The sequence below is a fragment of the Stomoxys calcitrans genome, chromosome 2 (assembly GCF_963082655.1).
Source record: "Stomoxys calcitrans chromosome 2, idStoCalc2.1, whole genome shotgun sequence".
Classification (NCBI taxonomy): Eukaryota; Metazoa; Arthropoda; class Insecta; order Diptera; family Muscidae; genus Stomoxys; species Stomoxys calcitrans.
In genome coordinates this window covers 206984964-207006566 of record NC_081553.1, presented here as the reverse complement: position 1 = coordinate 207006566, position 21603 = coordinate 206984964, and the positions used below count along the sequence as shown (strand labels likewise).

The 21603-nt window shown below is 42.4% G+C and overlaps 3 protein-coding genes across 4 annotated transcripts in view; 1 reads left to right on the top strand and 2 right to left on the bottom strand.

The window, feature by feature from the left end:
• Positions 1 to 21603, top strand: part of LOC106082487 (probable serine/threonine-protein kinase MARK-A) — a 110305-nt gene that overhangs the window by 27658 nt on the left and 61044 nt on the right. For both annotated transcript variants that reach the window (XM_059363695.1, XM_059363696.1), the window contains exon 2: positions 5845 to 6437. In XM_059363695.1, coding sequence (XP_059219678.1) covers positions 5845 to 6437 — 593 coding nt within the window. The remainder of the gene's footprint in view (positions 1 to 5844; positions 6438 to 21603) is intronic.
• Positions 8189 to 11435, bottom strand: LOC131995270 (uncharacterized). Its single transcript, XM_059363694.1, has 2 exons — positions 8348 to 11435; positions 8189 to 8274 (listed from the first exon to the last, which is right to left on the bottom strand). Exon 1 carries the CDS (start codon positions 11338 to 11340, stop codon positions 8644 to 8646), a length of 2697 nt encoding a protein of 898 aa, XP_059219677.1. The 5' UTR covers positions 11341 to 11435; the 3' UTR covers positions 8189 to 8274; positions 8348 to 8643.
• On the bottom strand, positions 12038 to 14880 carry LOC131995271 (uncharacterized). The gene is made up of 3 exons (XM_059363697.1): positions 14628 to 14880; positions 12189 to 14554; positions 12038 to 12124 (listed from the first exon to the last, which is right to left on the bottom strand). Exons 2-3 carry the CDS (start codon positions 14306 to 14308, stop codon positions 12118 to 12120), a joined length of 2127 nt encoding a protein of 708 aa, XP_059219680.1. The 5' UTR covers positions 14309 to 14554; positions 14628 to 14880; the 3' UTR covers positions 12038 to 12117.

Genomic DNA, 21603 nt, shown 5'->3' with positions numbered 1-21603 from the left:
ATGGCTTCAAATTCCTTCTCAGTCAGCATCCGTTATAGGTTATTGATGGTGGTCACCCAAAGGAGTGGCGATAAAATGCCCCCTGTGGCGTGTCCTGTGTCATTTTCTCCCTTGTAATTATAACATGTGGCACACAATTTATCCACTTGTTTCTTAGCATATGGTTTATCCAGTCTCTAAGGACCGGGTCCACCCGGTACTGGTCTAAGGATTGGATCAATGTGTTATTGTTTGTATGTAAGCAGTTAGCTGTATGTCCTACTCTTTATCATGGTATTCACAATGCGTTCCATGGTTTTGAATAGAAAGGACGTAAGGCTTATAGGCCTGCAGGCCTTTGGTGTCGCATAACTTGCCTTGCCGGGCTTGGGTTTATATACCACTCTTGCGTCCTGCCAGGCTTTCGGAGTATATGCAAGTCCTAGGCACGCTGTGAAAATACTGGCCAGATGAGGCGCCAGATAGTTTGCCTCTTTCTGTGGTAACGATGGAAAAATTCCATCAGGTCCGGGTTACTTAAATGGTTTGAAGCTCCTCAAGGCTTCCTTCACCATAAATTCCGTAATTATAAACTTTCGATCAACATCATCATTCCGAGATTCCGGTGTCTGCGTGAGCCCCATTGTATCCTGTGGAAAATGGGTTTTCATCAAAAGCCGCAACATGCCCTCCGTTGTCTCTGCTCTCATTCTTATGTCGTCTACTAACGTTTCAGTTTGGACATGGGTTTTTGAGAGAAACTTTTTCATCGTGGCGGCGTCATTATCGCTATCGATCTGTTCGCCGAAAAGCTTACAGGAAGCACGTTTTGCGATTCTGGTAATCTTATTTTGTTCCTTGATTCCGGTATCTCCGTGAGCCCCGTTGTATCCTGTGGAAAATGGGATGTCATCAAAAGCTGCAACATGTCCTCCGTTGTTTGTGCTCTCATTCCCATGTCGTCTATTAACGTTTCAGTTTGGACATGGGTTTTTGAGAGAAATTTTTTCTTCCTGGCGGCGTCATTATCGCTGTCGACCTGTTCGCCGAATAGCTTACAGGAGGCCCGTTTTGCGGTTCTGGTAATCTTATTATGTTCCTTGAGCCGTGTGTAATACACTTCCCAATAAACTTCCGCTTTTTTACGACGTGCTCTGTTATAAAGTCTGTGGACCTCTTTCCCAATGTTGAGAATCTCCCCGGTCATCCTGGGTTATTCTTGGGCTGATTTCATTTCTCGAAGAGGACAATTATCTTCGAAAGACTCCTCTATTGCAGTCGTAATCCTGTTGACATTGTCGTCAATGTATTCCATGCTTGGACAATCTAAATTGTCTCTGCCCGAGACTTCTTCTCAGTAGTCTTCCGAATTTTGGCCAGTTGATTTTCAACTTATAACGGAAGCTTTTCAGATTTGGCACTGGCTGTGCTATTCTTAACCTCCATGGAGACCCCACTATAATGAACCTCATCGAGTAGATTTTCCGAACATAGTGTCACATCTAAAACCTCCTCCCTAATCCTCTTAACAAAGGTAGCAGTTTTACTATTATAAAGTGTTATTAGGTCGTTAGCATTCAAAAGTTCTCCCAGACCTTGGCCCCGCTTATTTATGTTGGTACTGCCCCACGATATGTGGTGAGAGTTCGCATCACACCCTATTAGTACTTCATTTCCTGTCCGTTTTGCAGCCAACTGTTTCAGCTCCGACATAGATGGCGGTGTCGGAGTGTCGAAAGGCAGATAAATTGATGTCAGATATGAACCACCGTCTTGGCGTCTCATCACTGTTGTAATCGACGTTAACAACTCTGAGTAAAATATAAAATTCAAATTTGTATGACAAATAACGCAGGTTCGCGACCCAGTGTGGGTCATGGCATATACACAAAACAGCACTGTCAGTATCAACCGTTGGGCGATCACAAAAGAGTTTTGCAAAAGATGTTTGTGTCTGTTGCTATTGGCATCGATGGATAAGTTGGATTTGAATAAGGAAAGTAAGATTTGTTATTTTTTTATTGCGCTTTTGAATCAAATCGTCTTAAAGAAATCTGTTCAAATTCAGATGAGTGCTTTACAATATACTCTAGTTGGAATGGCTGTAAAGCACCATGATCCATTTGACACCGCCCGCTGATGATATTTCTTGGTTGAAATTGAAATCGCGATATGGGATAACCAGTCAAATGCTTCTAGCAACAACACACTCAAACTTTTGCTGACTTTCGAATGTTTTTTTGCCATACTATGCTTCGAATAGAAATCATTAAACAATGGTATAAAGCTGAACAATATCCTGCAGTGGAATGTCAATAAATATGAAATTTTGTAATGAAAAGAAAATAAAGTAAGATCGTGCTAAGTTGGGCCGGGCCGACTCTTATATACCCTCCACCATTAATAGCATTTGTCGAGTTCTTTGTGCGGTATCTCGTTTCAGGCAAACAAAGAATAATGAATAGAAACTGTTATAGTATTGGAGCTATATCAAGATATAGCCCGATTCGGACCATAAACGAATTGAATGCTGAACATTGTAGAAGTCATTGTGTAATATTTCAGTCCATTCGGATATGAATTGCCCCTTGTAGGTGCTCAAAAAGCAAAATCGGGAGATTGGTTTAAATGGGAACGGTATCAAGCTATATATGGATTCAGTCCATATTGGACACGTATATTGAAGGTCATGAGAGAAGTCGTTATACAAAATTTCTGTCAAATCTGATGAGAATTGCGCCCTCTAGAGGCTCAACAAGTCAAGATCCATGGTCGGTTTATATGGCAACTATATAAGGTTATGTACCGGTTTGCGTCATACTAAACACAGTTGTTGAAAGACACCTCATGCAAAATTTCAGCCAAATCGAATGATAATTGCCCCCTCTTGCGGCTCAAGAAGTCAAGATCCCAAAATCGGTTTATATGGCAGCTGTATCAGATTATGAACTGATTTGAGCCACACAAAGCACAGTTGTTGAAAGTCATTACAAAACACCTCATGATAAATTTCTGTCAAATCTGATGAGAATTGCGCCCTCTAGAGGCTCAAGAAGTCAAGACTCAAGGTCGGTTTATATGGTAGCTATACCAAGTTATGAACTGATTTAAACCATACTTAGCACAGTTGTTGGAAATAATGCCAAAACACTACGTGCCGAATTTCAGTCAAATCAGATGAGAAGTGAGGCTCACGAAGTCAAGACCCAAGGTCGGTTAATATGACAGCTATACCAGATTATGAACTGATTTAACCTGTACTAAGCACAGTTGTTGGAAGTCATAACAAAACACCTCATGCAAAATTTCAGCCAAATTTGATGAGAATTGCGCCCTCTAGCGGCTCAAGAAGTCAAGATCCCAGATCGGTTTATATGGCAACAGTATCAGGTTATGTACCGATATGCGCCATATTAAGCACAGTTGTTGAAAGACATAACAAAACACCTCATGCAAAATTTCAGTCAAATCGGAAGAGAATTGCGCCCTCTAGAGGCTCAAGAAGTCAAGACCCAAGGTCGGTTTATATGGTAGCTATACCAAATTATGAACCGATTTAAACCATACTTAGCACAGTTGTTGGAAGTGATACCAAAGAACTACGTGCCAAATTTCAGTCAAATCGGAAGAGAATTGCGCCCTCTAGAGGCTCAAGAAATCAGGACCCAAGATCGGTTTTTATGGCTGCTATATCAGGTTATAAACCGATTTAAACCATACTTGGCACAGTTGTTGGAAGTGATACCAAAACACCACTTGCAAAATTTGAGTCAAATCGAACGAGAATTGCGCCATCTAGAGGTTCAAGGAGTCAAGAAGTCAAGACCCAAGATCGGTTTTAATGGCAGCTATATCAAAACATAGACCGATTTGGCCTATTTACAAATCCAACCGACCTACACTTATAAAAAGTATTTGTGCAAAATTTCAAGCGGCTAGCTTTACTTCTTCGATAGTTAGCGTGCTGTCGACAGCCAGACGGACGGACGGACGGACAAAAAGACGGACGGACAGAAAGGCGGACGGACAGACGGACGGACGGGCGGACGGACAAAAAGACGGACAGACAGACAGACGGACGGATAGACGGACGGACAGAGAGACGGACGGACAGACGGACAGACGGGCGGAGAGACGGACGGACGGACAGACGTACGGACAGACAGACGGACGGAGAGACGGACTGACAGACGGACGGACAGACGGACAGACATACGGACAGACAGACGGACGGAGAGACGGACGGACAGACGGACGGATAGACGGACGGACAGACGGACGGACAGACGGACGGACAGACGGACGGAGAGACGGACGGACAGACGGACAGACAGACGGACGGACATACGGACGGACAGACGGACGAACAGACGGACGGACAGACTTACGGACAGACATGGCTAGATCGACAAAAGATATCATGCCGATCAAGAATATATGGGATCTTAGATCCCTATTTCGAGGTGTTACAAACAGAATGACGAAATTAGTATACCCCCATTTTGTCATTTAAGACTAATTAATGAAAATACTTTTTTCGACCCAAAAATGCAAAAATACACTTTTTTCATATTTTTTGACTTCCATGGTGTATAACCAGATGTGGACACTTTCTGCAGCGCAGTCGTTGTAAAGTTTGTCACGATTCTAGGTCAGGCATAAAAATGAAAATCGAACCACAAATGCTAACGTAAATCGAAAATACGAAGTCAATCTCGGCCAAAATTTCAATAAATCAAAATTAAAACTCGTATATACTCAAAATCAGTGGAGATATTGTACACCTCGAGAAGACTTTTTTTAGGGATGAGCACTATCCAACAAAAAAAGAGTTTTGAAAATCGCACCACAAATGAAGGTTTGGCAGCCCGAACAATTTTTCGACATAGCAATGTGGTAAACCTAGGGCTTTGAAATTTTGCACACTATCCCGCTAAAACTCGTATATACTCAAAATCAGTGGAGATGTACAATATCTCCACCTCGAGCGGACTGTTTTTTTTTTTAGAGATGAGCACTATCCAGTAAAAAAAGAATTTTGAAAATCGCACCTCAAATGAAGGTTTGGCAGCCCGAACAATTTTTCGACATAGCAATGTGACCAAATTTTGGGGCGGGACAAAAGGCGCCCGGTCAACCTAGGGCTTTGAAATTTTGCACACCATCCCGCAAAAACCTCACCTCTAACCTTTCCAAATTTCAAAGAAATGTCTCTAGCCGTTCTCACGCGGCATATTTTTTTACTAGTTTTCTTCGATTTTCTCCCACTGTGCAACATTTGTGAGGTATTATGCCTTGTAAAGGCTTCTCATAGATGAGTTGTATTAAAGCTCTTTGCAGCCATGATAAATATGCTCCAAATTCGATAGAATTGGTTATATAAAAACTTTCTTTCTTTTAAAAAAAAAATGATAATACACTCACATATCTCTCTATGCTCCAGTATTCACGAAGAAAATGACTCTCAATTTAACCAAGCAATAAGCATGCTATGTCCCTGACAACATGTCCTTATATGGGCCATGTAAACGTTGAATTGCAACAATTTTTCATAGAACTAAAAACAACAGCAACTGGAACAATGCTGTCAATAGTGTCAATAATGAAAACAACAAGAACAACATGAAGTAGTAGCATCATATAAATGTGAACAATTTTGAACCATGACAAGAATGACCTAAAGGATTTTTGCCTTTTATTAAACTACATTCCGCTCCATGCTGCCCCCCCTTCCTCTCAAGTTTTGTTGTTTTTTGCCTTTTTGTTATTCACTGCAAACAATATGTGTGTGTGTATATATAGTGAAATGAATTGTACATCCGAGCTTATTTGTCTGTCTTGCCTCTATCATTTTGTTTTTTGCAGCTCTGGCCGCTCAAAGGGAGTCCTTTAAGCCGAAGGATCCAAATACCATTAATAACAACGCGAATGCGATTTTAAACGAAATCAGCAGTAGCAATAGCGGCAGCAACATTGTAGGTTTCTATGTCGGTGGTGGTGGTGATGGTAGCGGCGGAAACGGAAATGCCGCCAGCCATGGTAATTCCAATAATATTAGCAACGGAAATACCAACGCAAACAATGTCAACAGCAACGGCCCCACAAATACAGCGAAATCATTTCATCACTCCACCAGCACTACAACAGCCGGCCACGCAGTGTCGGGTGGTGGTGGTGGTGGTTTTGCCACCACAACGACCCAAATCAGCATAGCCAATCGTACACAGGGTGGCAGTAGCAGCAGTAGTGGTGGTAGTGCATCAAGCAGCAGCAGCAGTAGTGGTAGCAGCACCCTCTACAAATCATCATCACATGCGAATAATCGCAATGCCATCGAACAGCCAGAGATGGTACAGAATGGCCCATATTTTGATAAGGCTGCGTCAAAGAATGTCACCGCTTTGCTGGGCAAAACGGCCTATTTGAATTGTCGCGTCAAGAATCTGGGCAATAAGACGGTAAGTGAAAGTACAAAAAAAAATGCTTATTTAAAGACCAATGGCTTAGTTTAAAATTTTTCATTAGGTCTAGGAAAGGCGAGATTTTCGTAATTGGGAGCAGGGACAAACTTTTCACATATCAATGAGAGCTGTTCAATTCAAATTTAAGTCCATTTTATGCCTCCACGCAAGTTAGGAGTTTCATTTTTGTCCGAGAATGGGTCACGCTTAATCATTTCATTAGATCTAAGAAAGGTGAGATTTTCGTGATCAGCAACAGGAACATATCAATGAGGGCTGTCCGTTTCAAATTTAAGCCCATTTGATGTCAACAAATTCAAAGTGAGTATCATGCCTTCACGCAAGTTAGGAGTTGCGTGCTACAAGACAAATATGCATACCAAACACTTAAAATGGTAGCAGCCCATTCAATCAGTTTCTCGAATGAATTCCCTGTAGCCTCATTAATTTAGACAGTTGGTCACATACGCATTTGTTAGCGATTACTGTCATGGAAATCCCTGCATGATTGCCATAATTAATGTGGCCACGCTGCCCAATGTCATTTGTCCAGCAAGGGGTCTCCAAAGCGTACTACAAACTTTAAGCGGGCACATGTGTGTGCATGTGTGTGGGAAGATGTGAGTGTGTGTGTGTGTGGCAAACTACATGTCCGCCTAAGTGATTAATTAGTCGACAAACCAAAACTAAAACTGAACAAATAAAACAGCCACAACGATTTGCTTACATTGTGCTGCTCACACTACCAGCAGTCCAAGGCTAGTGACATTTGCCGGTAGAGAAACAGCCTTCATGTTGGCTTTTCCCCTCCCATTTCCCTTAAACAGCCTTCATTTTTAGTTTAGTGGGCTTTTGTGCCCATTTGACAGCTGGCTGTTAAATGTTGTTGCCAACCTGCATTGGTGGTATGGTGGGTCAAAGGAATTGAAGCCTCCCTATTGAGTTGTGAAAATCTGTCACTGATTTTGTTGGTATGGAAAAAAAAGGAGAATTGTGAGCATTTTGGTGTTAGATGGGTCCCAGCCGTTTGGGTTGTGTTAGGGCAGCAGGAAGCGTCAAATATTTACTCAGAAATTTTCCGGTGTCACAATATGATTCCAATAATTGTTTTTTTTTATACATTTTATGCCAGCCACTGTGTGTGATTCGAGTAGTCAGAATGAACATTTTTTTTATTATTTAAAGGAAATTAAATGGGATGCCTAACAACTAGATCGGCAGGTTTGAGTTTTATAACAAATTGTGCAGGAATTTGTCTTTTCAAAGGCTGATGTTGTTGGTAACTATGATGTATGGGAATTTCATTTGGATTTGAAGTGGTGAGGGGAAAGAGGAAAGATGTCATTCATATTGCTTTCAAATAACTTCAATAGTTAGCATAGGAAAGAAAAAGGAAGAAAAGAGAAACCGATAATGATTTTTATACCTTCCATACCAAATTCGTCATTCTGTTTGTAACAACTCGACAAATGCGTCCAAGACCCCATAAAGCTTAGGTTAGATAAGAGTGACAGTCCTTTACAGACTCAGACAATTTTAAGTCCATTGTAATACCACAGTAGTGACAGACCAAGGTTTCTGGCGGGAATCGAACCCAAGACCCCTGCACTGACAATCTAAGCACGCTACCAACTCGGCTACAGGGGCGCCCACTAAAATATTGGGTTGCCCAAATAATAATTGCGGATTTTTTAAAAGAAAGTAAATGCATTTTTAATAAAACTTAGTGTTATTGGGATTTCCCGGACGCCAAGATTCCACTGGATTTTGAACACCAAATACAAAACTCGTTAGGGTTTCCAGATTGGTGTTTTATATTTGAGTATTAAAATTCCTAAATAGTTACAAATCATGAAATAATGAGCACTTAAAACAAAATTCGACATCACTATATTTCTTATACTAACATTTTGGTATGAAAACTTAGCGCCTGTAAATTTTTTAAAAGAATATAATAACTTTTGTGTATCTTTGTTAACACAAAGATATAAAAGATGAATTCCTTATCTTCTTTCAGTGCACTCTTCTTCACCGCGCCTTTTTCGCCAGTAATAGTTTTTCATTCTCCCTTTTACAAAATTTGACAAACAATAAACAAATCACAAGAATTAATAGCAATAACTATTTAAGAATAATCGATAACATAAAATCGACAGTGGCGGTAACACCACCCCGCAGTATGACAAGACATCATGTCGCAGCCTTACTCTTCAACCTGAGCCACGTCGAGAACAGCCAATTTTGCAACCGGCCTCTCAAGAACTCCACAATATGTCATTATCTTAGCACTCCGAACTTGTCCATCCTCTGCCATTTTTGTACTCAGAACCTTTCCTCTAGGCCACACATTTCGAGGATTAGCAGGGTCAACCACAACCACCAAGTCACCAACCCTCAACGGCTTAGATTTTTCAAACCACTTTGACCGGCAAGTGAGTGAGGGCAAATACTCGGCTAACCACCGTCTCCAAAATCTTTGTGCGAACTGCTGAGTTTCCAACCAACTGCTTTTAAGAACGTGCACACTATCATCATATTCAACTAGCGGCTTCATGCCATTGGAACTCCCCAAAAGCAAATGGTTAGGAGTTAATGCCTCTTGACTTTCGTTATCTATTGGGACATACGTCAGGGGCCTAGAATTTATTATATTCTCCACCTCGGACATCATACTCACAAGAGTTTCATCATTGGGCGACCTTGTTGGCATAATGCGGTAGAGAACTGTTTTGACGGAGCGCACCATACGCTCCCATACCCCGCCCATGTGAGGTGCTGAAGGTGGATTGAAGTTCCACTTCGTCGTTGCTGTTGTAAAATGGCGAACAAACTCATTGGAATCCATTTGTTTTATAGCTTCACGCAACTCTCTTTCGGCACCAACAAAGTTGGTGCCATTATCGCTGAAAATTTCCCTTGGTGTGCCTCTTCTGGCCACAAAATTTCGTATTGCCAATATACACGAACTAGTATTGAGTGAATGCACAATTTCAATGTGAACCGCTCGAATCGTTAGGCATGTAAACAAAGCTCCGTACCGCTTTTCCTTGTGTCTATTTACAGTCACCAGTAAGGGTCCAAAGAAATCTAGACCTGTAAATGTAAACGGTGCTACATATGCAGACAAACGAGCCCTGGGTAGCTTCGCCATCTGAGGGTAGACAGGCCGTGCCTTCTTAACTTTACACATTTGACATTTGCGCACTACTTTTTTAAAAATTGTTCTTAGCCGAGGTATATAAAACTTTTGTCGAATTTCATTAATGGCGGTTTCGTTGTTTCCATGACGGTAACTGCAATGGTAGTGCATTATTAAAAGCATCGTGATGTAGCTGTCTTTTGGTAAGATGGCGGGGTACTTCATCTCCTTTGTTACGGAAGCTCTGTCTATTCTCCCATCAATGCGCAATACACCATCCTCCGCTACAAAGGCACACAACTTAAATATCGCACTTGACTTGCTTACCTTTTCACCTTTCATCAAAAGAGCAATTTCTTCGTTATAGACCACCTTCTGTGCCTGCTTCAATAAAACAGTTTCGGCCTTAATAAGCTCGTCTTGGGTTAATTCGCAGTGGTGATCGGGTTTTCTCAGTTTGTTTATGTAGTGAATAGCGTACGCCACAGCTCTCATAGCCCTCCGCCACTGTGAAAAACGTTCTATATTAACAAAGCTGCTAACTTCGTCAATAGCCAATATGTGATGCCTCTGCTCACAGTCTGTGCCGGTTTGAATTTCGACTTGAGTTGGCCACGCATCTTGGGGTTCTCGGAGAAAATCGGGTCCGTTCATCCATCTACTGCCATTTGATAAATCTGGCCCGCACCTCTTCCATTTAGTAGCTTCGTCGGCCACATTAAGTTTACCCGGTACCCAGCGCCAATTACTCAACTCAGTTAGTTCTAATATCTCGCTAACCCGAAATGCGACAAATTGATGGTACCTCCTGTGATCTGATTTTATCCAGCTAATGACAGTTTTTGAATCAGACCAAAAATATCGTTGCCGTATATTAATGGTCGCGCTATTGACAACACTGGTCGCAAATCTGGAAGCAATTAGCGCTGCCATTAATTCTAGGCGCGGTATGGATGTCATCTTGAGTGGGGCGACCTTGGTTTTAGATCCGACTAAAGAAATTACCACCTCACTGCCGTCTGAAATACGAAGGTACGATATCGCAGCATAACCGTTTTCGCTAGCGTCTGCAAATGTATGTAGCTCCACATCTAGATTATGATAAGATTTAAACGTCTGCAAATAGCAGCGAGGTATTTTAATGTCTTCTATTTCTGACAAATGTGACAGCCAGTTTGTCCATTTAGTCATCTGTGGTGGATGGATTTCTTCGTCCCACCCAACACCGCTGCGCCAAACTTCCTGTAACACTATCTTTAAGTACATAAGGAAATGACCAATGAGTCCCAAAGGGTCATAAATAGTCATAAGAATTCTTAGCAAGTTTCTCTTCGTTGGCGTTTTGCCTTTTACAAATAAATTGCTCTCTTTAAGGTGGGGTGATACTTTGAATGTAATAAAATCGTCCCTTGAACTCCAAAAGATACCCAAAACTTTATCTGTATCAACACCACTGCCTAAGTTAAGATCCTTCTGATTTTGACCATGTTCCCCATTTATTGCCTTTAGAACGTCACTGTTATTACAGATCCAATTTCGTATATTAAATCCCGCTTTGCTGTGAACATATTTAATATTTCTGGCTAGGTGGATTGCCTCTTCAATTGTGTCCACAGAATCTAAAAAGTCATCCACATAGTGATTATGCACAATTGCATTAGCGGCAGCTGGAAATTGATTTCGATACTTATTGGCATTCAAGTTTTTCACAAATTGTGAAATACATGGTGCACATGATGCGCCGAAAATCATGACATTCATGATAAAAATATTTGGTTCTTCATCACCATCTTCTGCACGCCATAAAAACCGCTGAACGTTACGATCTTCCTCCCGTATAAAAATCTGGTGGAACATTTGTTCTATATCACCGCAAATGGCCACAGACTTTTGCCTGAAACGAAAAAGTATATCTGGAAGCGACGCCAATAAATCTGGCCCTTTAAATAACATTGAGTTGAGAGATACTCCATTTACTGTTGCGGCGGCATCCCAAACGATTCTGGTCTTGCCGGGCTTGTTCTTGTTGAACACCGGAAAAATTGGCAAATACCAGAGTTTCTTTGCTGATAACATATCATTTGAGGTAACTCTTGTTATATAGCCTTTAGAAACATATTCAGAAATAGTCTTATTTAAAATAGCATCTAAGTCTTTATCAGCTTTTAATCTTTTTTCTAGACACAAGTATCTTTTTTTTGCCATCTCATAGCTGTTGGGCATAACTTTGTTTTCATCTCGCCACAATAATGCAGTTTCATAGTGTGAATCGGGCCTCTGCTTTGTATATTTTTCCATAATTGCAATTGCTTTACTGTCGTCATCGCTTAGCTGCACAATGAAAGGTGCAGCTAATACCAGATGATTCCAAGCAATAAAATCTTTTGATTAGTTTATCTAAGTTATTTTCTAAATCCGCATTACACTCGCATACATGACAATGATGATACTCCACCGATGAAATCCCTTTGGACGAGCCACACAACAGCCAGCCTAAGCGAGTACAAATTGCAACCGGTTGATTTGCCTTTCCCTCTTTTATTCGCTGAGAAACACATAATCGTGAATTATTTAAGCCAATAAGAATACGCGGTACTGCATCTTTATACCCTTGAATAGGAATGCCTTTCAAATAGGGAAATGCTTGGGCAATCGCTTCGCAGTCAACTGTTTGTTTAGGCAGCGATAGATGTTTAACTGTTCTCACATCAGCTTTAAACCTCTTTTGATTGGGGCCTGCGAGGGTAATACAAAGACGACTGGAGTTTTGCTCTTCACGCTCGACATTTCCCGTCCATTTTAAACAAAGAGGTTCGGGTGACCCTGAAAGATTTAAATCATACATTATTTGTTCTTCAATCAAACTTGTAGAAGACCCCTCGTCTATAAAGGCATACGTTTTGAATAGCTTATCGCCACTACCATAAATGGTTACGGGGATAATCTTAAAGAAATTATTGTGAATGGATGCACTGTGCGTGTTACAAGAATGAGTTGAATTTTCTGCGATTGCATTGTTTTGTGATTCCATTGATGTTGCTTGTTTGTTTTTATCTGCTCCTTCGTTATGACGAGTTTTGTGAAGAAGACAGTGGTGTTTATATTGACACCCCTCTTTTCCACATACATTTGCGTTGCATGGGCCGTAGTGTTTACGAAGGCATTGCTTGCATAATTGAAACTCTCTAACCATCTCCCATCTCTGGGCTCGATCAGCTGTAATAAATTTCTCACAAGAAGGTATGTTTCTGCAGTCACCACCACATAGCATGCACGCATTGCTGTTCTCTTCTGCGTGAGTATGAACATAAGCGTTTCTCTGCTTGCTTTGAATGACAGGTACTGCAGCAGAGGTACATAGGCTCTCAATGTTTACGCTGCTTGCTGAGAGACCTATGTCAAATATCCAATTGGAGAATTCTGACAGATTTACTCTTTTGTTTTGTTTTGCTAAGTTCATTTTAAATGTTCCCCAATTAATTTGGAAGTAAGACGGCAATTTGGAAATTAACTCCTGCAAAAGGGAAGAGTTATTCAATTCATCTAAAAGATCACACGCTTCAATAGTCGCTTGAAGGCCTTTCACTTGCACTGCGAATGAGGTAATAGTGTCCAGTTTATTTGCATTAATAGGCGGTAAACTACGGATTTTCATTTTTAGCGAATGCAGAATTTTTTCTGGCTGTCCATACAAAAGCTTTAATGTTGCCATGGCCGTTGCAACGCAAGAGGGGTGAATCAATATATGCTGTACGGCTTGGAGAGCATCACCGCGAAGTGCCTTTTGGAGACGAACCAAATTTTCAGCATCTGTTAAGCCGCAGACTGCCGTAGACCAATCGTAGGTGGAACTAAACAAAGGCCATTCTGTTGGGTTTCCTCCAAACGCTGGCAAATCTTTTGGAACCGTCTGTCTGGCATTTATTTGCTGGTACGTGAGATCAGTGCTGGAGAGATTTTGTGGTGTATTTAAAAATGATGGTGGAACGCTATCACGCAAATTCGCGGGGAAAAGAGAACTTTGGGATGAAGGCTTATTAATAAATGTTGCATTATTGTTGAGTGTAGATGTGAAGGCGGGCCGAGCTGTGTTGCTCGACATATTATGGGCTATATCTGGTTGGTGTCGTGTTACTGTCTGATGGCCGCTGTTAGTAATTGTTAATGACGGATTGTAATTGTCTATAAACGCAGCATTAGAGCTAGCAGTTGGTAAATTATGGTAAGTATTTTCATCGAAGTGGTTGGCAAACAAATCTTGTGTGGTGTCGTTGGAATATGCTGCAGGCTGAGTATTTAGCCACTCACTAACAGAATCTACCAGGGAACTTTCGTTGTCGCTGTGGTCTGCGAATTGTTCTAATATTTGGTATTTTCGATTCAAAAATTCGCGGTCTCGTTCAATCGCAAGCTGTTTTTCTTCCTCAAGGCGTTGTAGTAGCAAGTTTTGTCTGCGGTTCAGTGATTTATCGGAAGAAATGCTTAAATGACTGCGTACAGAGTGAGTGGGACTTGCTGGGCTAGAACTTTGAGAACATGATGAGCAGGTATATATTTGCAAAATATTGGTGACACGAGCACACTCGAAGTGAAAGAGTTTGTGGCATTTGCTGCAACTAATACAGCATGAGCGTGTTGGTTTGTTACATGTTGGGCAAGTTTGTAGTGTATTTATGGGTTGCTCTTTTTGTTGGTTTTGTGGTTGACCCTGTAAGGAAGATGTAGCCATTATTTAGGACTTACGGTTTTTTAGCCAGTTGATGATGCTCCTTCTTCCAAGGTTTGAGGTTAGGTTAACGATTTGATTCGCTGATACCGAGATGAGACTTTGGACGTACTCAAATGGTGTATCAAAATGAATTTTAAAATGTTATTGGGATTTCCCGGACGCCAAGATTCCACTGGATTTTGAACACCAAATACAAAACTCGTTAGGGTTTCCAGATTGGTGTTTTATATTTGAGTATTAAAATTCCTAAATAGTTACAAATCATGAAATAATGAGCACTTAAAACAAAATTCGACATCACTATATTTCTTATACTAACATTTTGGTATGAAAACTTAGCGCCTGTAAATTTTTTAAAAGAATATAATAACTTTTGTGTATCTTTGTTAACACAAAGATATAAAAGATGAATTCCTTATCTTCTTTCAGTGCACTCTTCTTCACCGCGCCTTTTTCGCCAGTAATAGTTTTTCATTCTCCCTTTTACAAAATTTGACAAACAATAAACAAATCACAAGAATTAATAGCAATAACTATTTAAGAATAATCGATAACATAAAATCGACAGTGGCGGTAACACTTAGAATGAACTTTAATCAAATATACTTTTTTTACACTTTTTTCTAAAGCAAGCTAAAAGTAACAGCTGATAACTGACAGAAGAAAGAATGCAATTACAGAGTCACAAGCTGTGAAAAAATTTGTTAACGCCGACTATATGAAAAATCCGCAATTACTTTTTGGGCAACGCAATATATATATTCTTGATCGTCATGACATGACATGAGTTGTTCTAGCCATGTCCGTCCGTCTTCCGTCCGTCTTCCGTCCGTCTTCCGTCCGTCTGTCTGTCCGTTTGTTCGTCCGTTTGTTCGTCCGTCTGTTCGTCCGTCTGTCCGGCTGTCCGTCCGTCTGTATGTCTATCCGTCCGTCTGTCTGTCCATCCGTCTGTCCGTCCGTACGTCTGTCTGCCGAAAGCACGCTAACTTTCGAAGGAGTAAAATTTGGCGCTTTATATTTTGCACAAATACTTTTTATTAGTGTTGGTGGGTTGGGATTGTAAATGGGCCAAATCAGTCCATGTTTTGATATTGCTGACATATAAACCGATCTTGGATCTTAACATCTTGAGCCTTTAGAGGGCGCAATTCTCGTCCGATTTGACTGAAGTTTTGCACGTGAGTGGTGTTTTGGTATCATTTCAGCTAAGTATGGTTCAAATCGGTTCATAACCTGATGTAGCTGTGATATAAACCGATCTGGGGTCTTGACTTTTTAAGCCTGTAGATGGCGCAATTCACGCCCGATTTAATTTTTTTAATTTTTTAATTATTTACAACAACTGTGCTAAGTATGGTTCAAATCGGTTCATAACCTGATATAGCTGTCATATAAACCGATCAGGGATCTTGATTTCTTGAACCTCTAGAGGGCGCAATTCTCTCGATTTCTTGAGCCTATAGAGGGCGTAATTCTTATCCGATTTGATTGAAATTTTACACGTGGTGTTTTGGTATTATTTCCAACAACTGTGCTAAGTATCGCTCAAATCGGTTCATAACCTGATATAGCTGTCATATAAATCGATCTGGGGTTTTGACTTCTTGAGCCCCTAGAGGGCGCAATTCTCATCCGATTTGGCTATAATTTTGCACGTGGTGTTTTGTTATCACTTCCAACAAATGTGCTAAGTATGGCACAAATCGGTACATAGTCTGATACAGCCGCTATATAAACCGATCTGGGATCTTGATTTCATAAGCCTCTAGAGGGCGCAATTCTCTTGATTTCTTCAACTTTTAGAGGGCGCAATTCTTATCCGATTTGGCTGTAATTTTGCACGTGATGTTTTGGTATCACTTCTAACAACTGTGCTTAGTATGGTTCAATTCGGTTCATAACCTGGTATAGCTGCCATATAAACCGATCTTGGGTCTTGGCTTTTTGAGCCTGTAGAGGGCCCAATTCTCATCCGATTTGACTAAAATTTTGCACGTGGTGTTTTGGTATCATTTCCAACAACTGTGCTAAGTATCGCTCAAATCGGTTCATAACCTGATATAGCTGTCATATAAATCGATATGGGATTTTGACTTCTTGAGCCCCTAGAGGGCGCAACTCTCATCCGATTTGGCTGAAATTTTGCACGTGGTGGTTTGTTATCACTTTCAACAATTGTGTAAAGTATGACGCAAATCGAAACATAACCTGATACAGCTGCCATATAAACCGATCTGGGATCTTGACTTCTTGAACCTCTAGAGGGCGCAATTCTCATCAGATTTGGCAGACAATTTGTACAACGACTTCTCCCAGACCTTCAACATGCCTGTCCAATATGGTCTGAAACGATCTATAGCGTGATACAGCTCCCATATAAACCGATCTCTCGATTTTGCTTCTTGAGCCCCTACAGGGCGCAATTCTTATCCGAATGGACTAAATTATTACGCAATGACGTCTACAATGCCCAGCATTTAATTCATGTATAGTCCGAATCGGACTATAACTTGATATAGCTCCAAAACCATAACAGTTCTTAGTCATTATTCTTTGTTTGCCCAAAAAGAGATACCGCGCAAAGAACTCGACAAATGCTATCAATGGTGGAGGGTATATAAGATTCGGGCCGGCCGAACTTAGCACGCTCTTACTTGTCTTACTTTCGAAGAAGGACATTTCAATGAAATTTTCTCCAAATACTAAACTTTAATGAAATTGTGTCCAAATAAAAAAAAAAAAAAAAATAAGATAGTGAGGGCAGTCCCCACTTTCCGTCCATTTATGTCTGCCGGGCCGGACAGAATTGGCACTGCTGCAGAAGTCCCTTGGAGTCACCTGGCCTTGCTTGATCGGATCTTCCGAGCGACCCTGGCATGGTCCTACATACCAAAGGCATGTAGGGAGGTCAATTTGGTCTTTATCTCCAAGGCAGGAAGAATAAACCACAGTACGGCGAAGGATTATAGGCCTAGAAGTCTGTTATCGCTTTTGCTGAAAACACTGGTAGACTGATTGACCTAAAGGTGAGAGGGGGACTAACGCCGGAAAACTTGAGTTTGGCACAACACGCATACCTCAAAGGCAGGTCGTAGGAGACATCCCTTCACGAGGTGGTACAGGAGGTCGAGACGTCTCTCCGACAGAAGGAGTACACTTTGGCGGCCTTCTTGAATATTGAGGGGGCCTTCAATAATGTGGAAATGGGATCGATACTCGCCGAACTGGACCGCACGGGGATTCACCCCATAATCTCCTAGTGGACCAATAATATGCTTTATGGCAGGATTATTAATGCGAACCCGGGAACGCCCCTAGGAGATTAATGATTAATGAAATCCTGTTGGATTTCGTTGGGGGTGGCACGAGGAAAATCGCTTATGCGGACGACGTCGTCCCCAGCACGGGATAGCTATGAGCACCACACAGACTGGATTTCAATGTTTCAGCCTGTGTGGTGCTCACAGCTATTCCGTGCCGGGAACGACGTCGTCCGCTTAATCTTCTTGGGACGTTCCTCTGGTACTTGCCTTCTTACCACACTATCTCCATTAATAATCCTGCCATAGGGCATATTATTGGTCCACTGGGAGATTATGAGATGAATCCCCTTGCGGTCCAGTTCGGCGACTATCGATCCCATCTCCACATTATTGAAGGCCCCCTCAATATCCAAGAATGCCGCCAAAGTGTACTCCTTCTGTCAGAGAAACATCACGACCTTCTCTACCACCTCGTGAAGGGCCGTCTCCACCGACCTGCGTTTGAGGTATGCGTGTTGTGCCTCACTGAAGATCATTGGTGTCACGAGTAGCTAAGCTGTGAGCTACCGGGCGCCTCTAAAGGTTGGGAATTGTGGAATGCTCCATACGGAGTAGCTGCTATGGCAGTAGCGGACAATCAGCGGCATCGAGCGGAGAGTCTCAGTCAGAGGCCGGGCGGCACCGGCTCTTGCACAAATACTAAGTGTCTATGATGCTCGATATGACAAGGCGAGTTATTGGCGCCTTTAAATAACTAATGACCACCCTGTTGACGCGGCGATCGATCCATTGGACCGGAACGAGCTAGCTCACCTACAGGAGCTTGAATGGGATGGGAGCTTGCTCACCTACAGGATGAAAATGAGGCTTCAACAACAACAACGTTGTGATACTAGTCCAAGTCAGGTTTCTGTCGACGACCAGTGAGGTCATGGAAGGGTCACTGAAGAGATTGTCGCGATGGGCTACCAGAAATGGAGCTGGTGCTCTTCACGCGTAGATACAAGATAACGGAGTTCAGACTCCCTTCTTTGGACAGGATCACACTGCGGCTGTCGAAGGAGGCGAGGTACCTTGGCATAGTCCTCGACTCGGAACTGTCTAAGAAGAGGAATACCGACGAAATAAGCTGTAAGACACTGTGTGCTTTTTACTCCTGCAGAAGGATGTTCGGTAGGAAGTGGGGGGTAACCCCCATGATGATTTATTGGATGTATACGGCCATCGTAAGACCAGTACTGACTTATGGAGTACTGGTATGGTGAAAGGCTGTGGGGAAGAGGATACGTACGAGGAAGTTCGAGAAGGTCCAGAGACTGGCCTGCCTTGGGGTCACAGAGGCACTGAAATCCGCACAGCAGCCAGGCCTGAAGCGATGCTGGATATGTAGCCTATTGAGGCCTTTATTCGTAACTTCGCTGCCAAGGTCGTGCTTAGGCTGAGGTAGCTCGGCATACTGATGAAGGACGATTGCGGCCACAGTTCGATTTTGGGTATTATGCATGCGGAGGGAAGACTGAGGAGGGTCTCTGACTACCAGGCTCCAGTACCGACTGAGCTAAGGACATTTACGATTCGTTTTCCTGGGAGGGATGAATGGAGAGCGAGTGTTGTACTTGAAGACGATGGGACCTCGATCTATACAAATGGCTCCAAGATGGAGTCAGGGACTGGATGGGGGATCTAATCTGACGCATTCCATATCAGTATGTCTTAGAGGCTGCCAGGCGAGTGCACTGTTTTTCAGGCAGAGGACTGTGCCATTATAGCAGCCGCAAGAGAAATTCTGGCAAGGGATTTGCAAATGCAAATTTTGCTCATTAACATATCAACAAGGAACCGGGACAAACTGCTCACATATCAATGAGTGCATTGATTATGTGAGCTTCTTGGTAGGGTGGAGGTCTTCCACTGATATACTCCGATGCTTATCCTGTGGCTATGGAAGCATGACTTAGGACAATTGATAAGTGTCCTGATTGATCATTGCAACGTCCGGTAATTGACGCCGCGCTGGACCCAGGGAGAGAGTGCGCCCGGCGGACTAGCCACCGGTCTTGCCAACGCGCCATTTGTCGAGCTACTGAACACAGTAAAGGGGATGGTTAGAGCGGCATTGGTGGCAATATGAGACTGTTTAGAACTTGCAATGAGCTTCTTTGAACCATGGAAAGGCCTTTTAGGCTATGCTGGGTCCCAGGCCATCAAGGGGTGGTTGGAAATGAATCGGTCGATAAGTTGGCCAGGAATGCATTGCTGATCAGCGCACACGCGGAATCAGTGAGCTCTTCCTTGTGCGAACTTCTTGGTAGGATAGAGGTCTTCCACCGATATGCTCCTTTGGCAGAGTATATCGCCAAACTGGACGATGCTTATCCTGTGGCTATGGAAGCATAACTTAGGACACTTAGGACAATTGATAGGTTCCCTGATGGGTCATTGCAACTTCCGGTTATTGACGTCGCGCTGGACCCAGGGGGAGAGAGTGCGCCCGGCCGGACCAGACACCGGTCTTGCCTACGTGCCATTTGCCGAACTACTGAATACAGTAGAGGGTATGGCCAGAACGGCGTTTGTGGCAATATGAGATTCATTAGAAGATGCAATGAGCTTCTTTGAACCATAGTAAGGCCTTTTAGGCTATGCTGGGTCCCAGGCCATCAAAGGGTGGCTGGGAATGAAGCGGCCGTTAAGTTGGCCAGTAATGGATTGCTGATCAGCGCACATTGTGTCACAGAATCAGTGAGCTCTTCCTTGTGCGAGCTTCTTGGTAGGATAGAGGTCTTCCACCGAAACACTCCTCTGGACGTCGGTAAACAGGACGATGCTTATCCTGTGGCTATGGAAGCATAACTTAGGACAATTAAAAGGTGTCCTAATTGGTCATTGCAACGTTCGGTAATTGACGTCGCGTAGGACTCAGGGAGAGAGAGTGCGCCCGGCCGGACCAGACGCCGGTCTTGCCTACATGCCATTTGTCGAGCTACTGAACACAGTAAAGGGGATGGTCAGAGCGGCGTCGGTGGCAATATGAGTCTGTTTAGAAGATGCAATGACCTTCTTTGAGCAACGAAAAGGGCTTTTAAGCTATGCTGGGTCCCAGGCCATCAAGGGGTGGCTGGGAATGAATCGGTCGATAAGTTGGCCAGTAATGGATTGCTGATCAGCGAGCTCTTCCTTGTGCGAACTTCTTGGTATCATAGAAGTTTTCCAACGAAATACTCCTCTGGCCGAGTATATAGCGAAACAGGACAATGCTTATACTGTGCCTATGGAAGCATGACTTAAGTCCTGATTGGTCATTGCAACGTCCGGCAATTGACGTCGCGCTGGACCCGGGGAGAGGTTGACTTTTGCAGGGTATGCGATGACGAGAAGGAGTTGTAGACGGCTAAGAAAACACAGGATAAAAGGTGAAAATCTCTTTCCCTTCCTGGCTTTCCTTCAGGCACTTAGTCCTTTATGGTGTACCTCCAGTTGTTTTTCTCCATTTTCTTTTAAGTTTAAATTTCAGCTTCACTTTTAAACATTACAGAGCATTTTCAACAGAAAGACAGATAGACATGGCTATATGTTTTTTTTGAATGTTACAAGGATTAAAGAATAATCTTCCTCATTCACAACGAATATTTCGATATGTGGCATATGAAATGACAAAATTAATAATCCCTCCCCTCCCACCCGCAACAGATGGTGGCTATGAAACTTTAATAAACGACACAAAAAGTTTTACTCTTAATTTGACATACTTTTGCTAAAGAATTAAAAACTTTCGATGCCTTTACAAATGAACAAAAAAACCTTCGTCAGCATTATCGTTATTGAATCATTATACGAATGCTCGTATCTTCTCCATTCACCGTCATCTTCATACTCAACATCGTCATATTCATGGTGTTTTTTTTGTTGCAACAAATGAAAAAAAAGAAAAATAGACACTTTGTTGTGTCATTTTCACCGCCAGAAGTATTTCAATTTGATGACAATTATTCTTGCCTTCAGATGGCTGAGTAGACATTGTGAGTGTGTTTG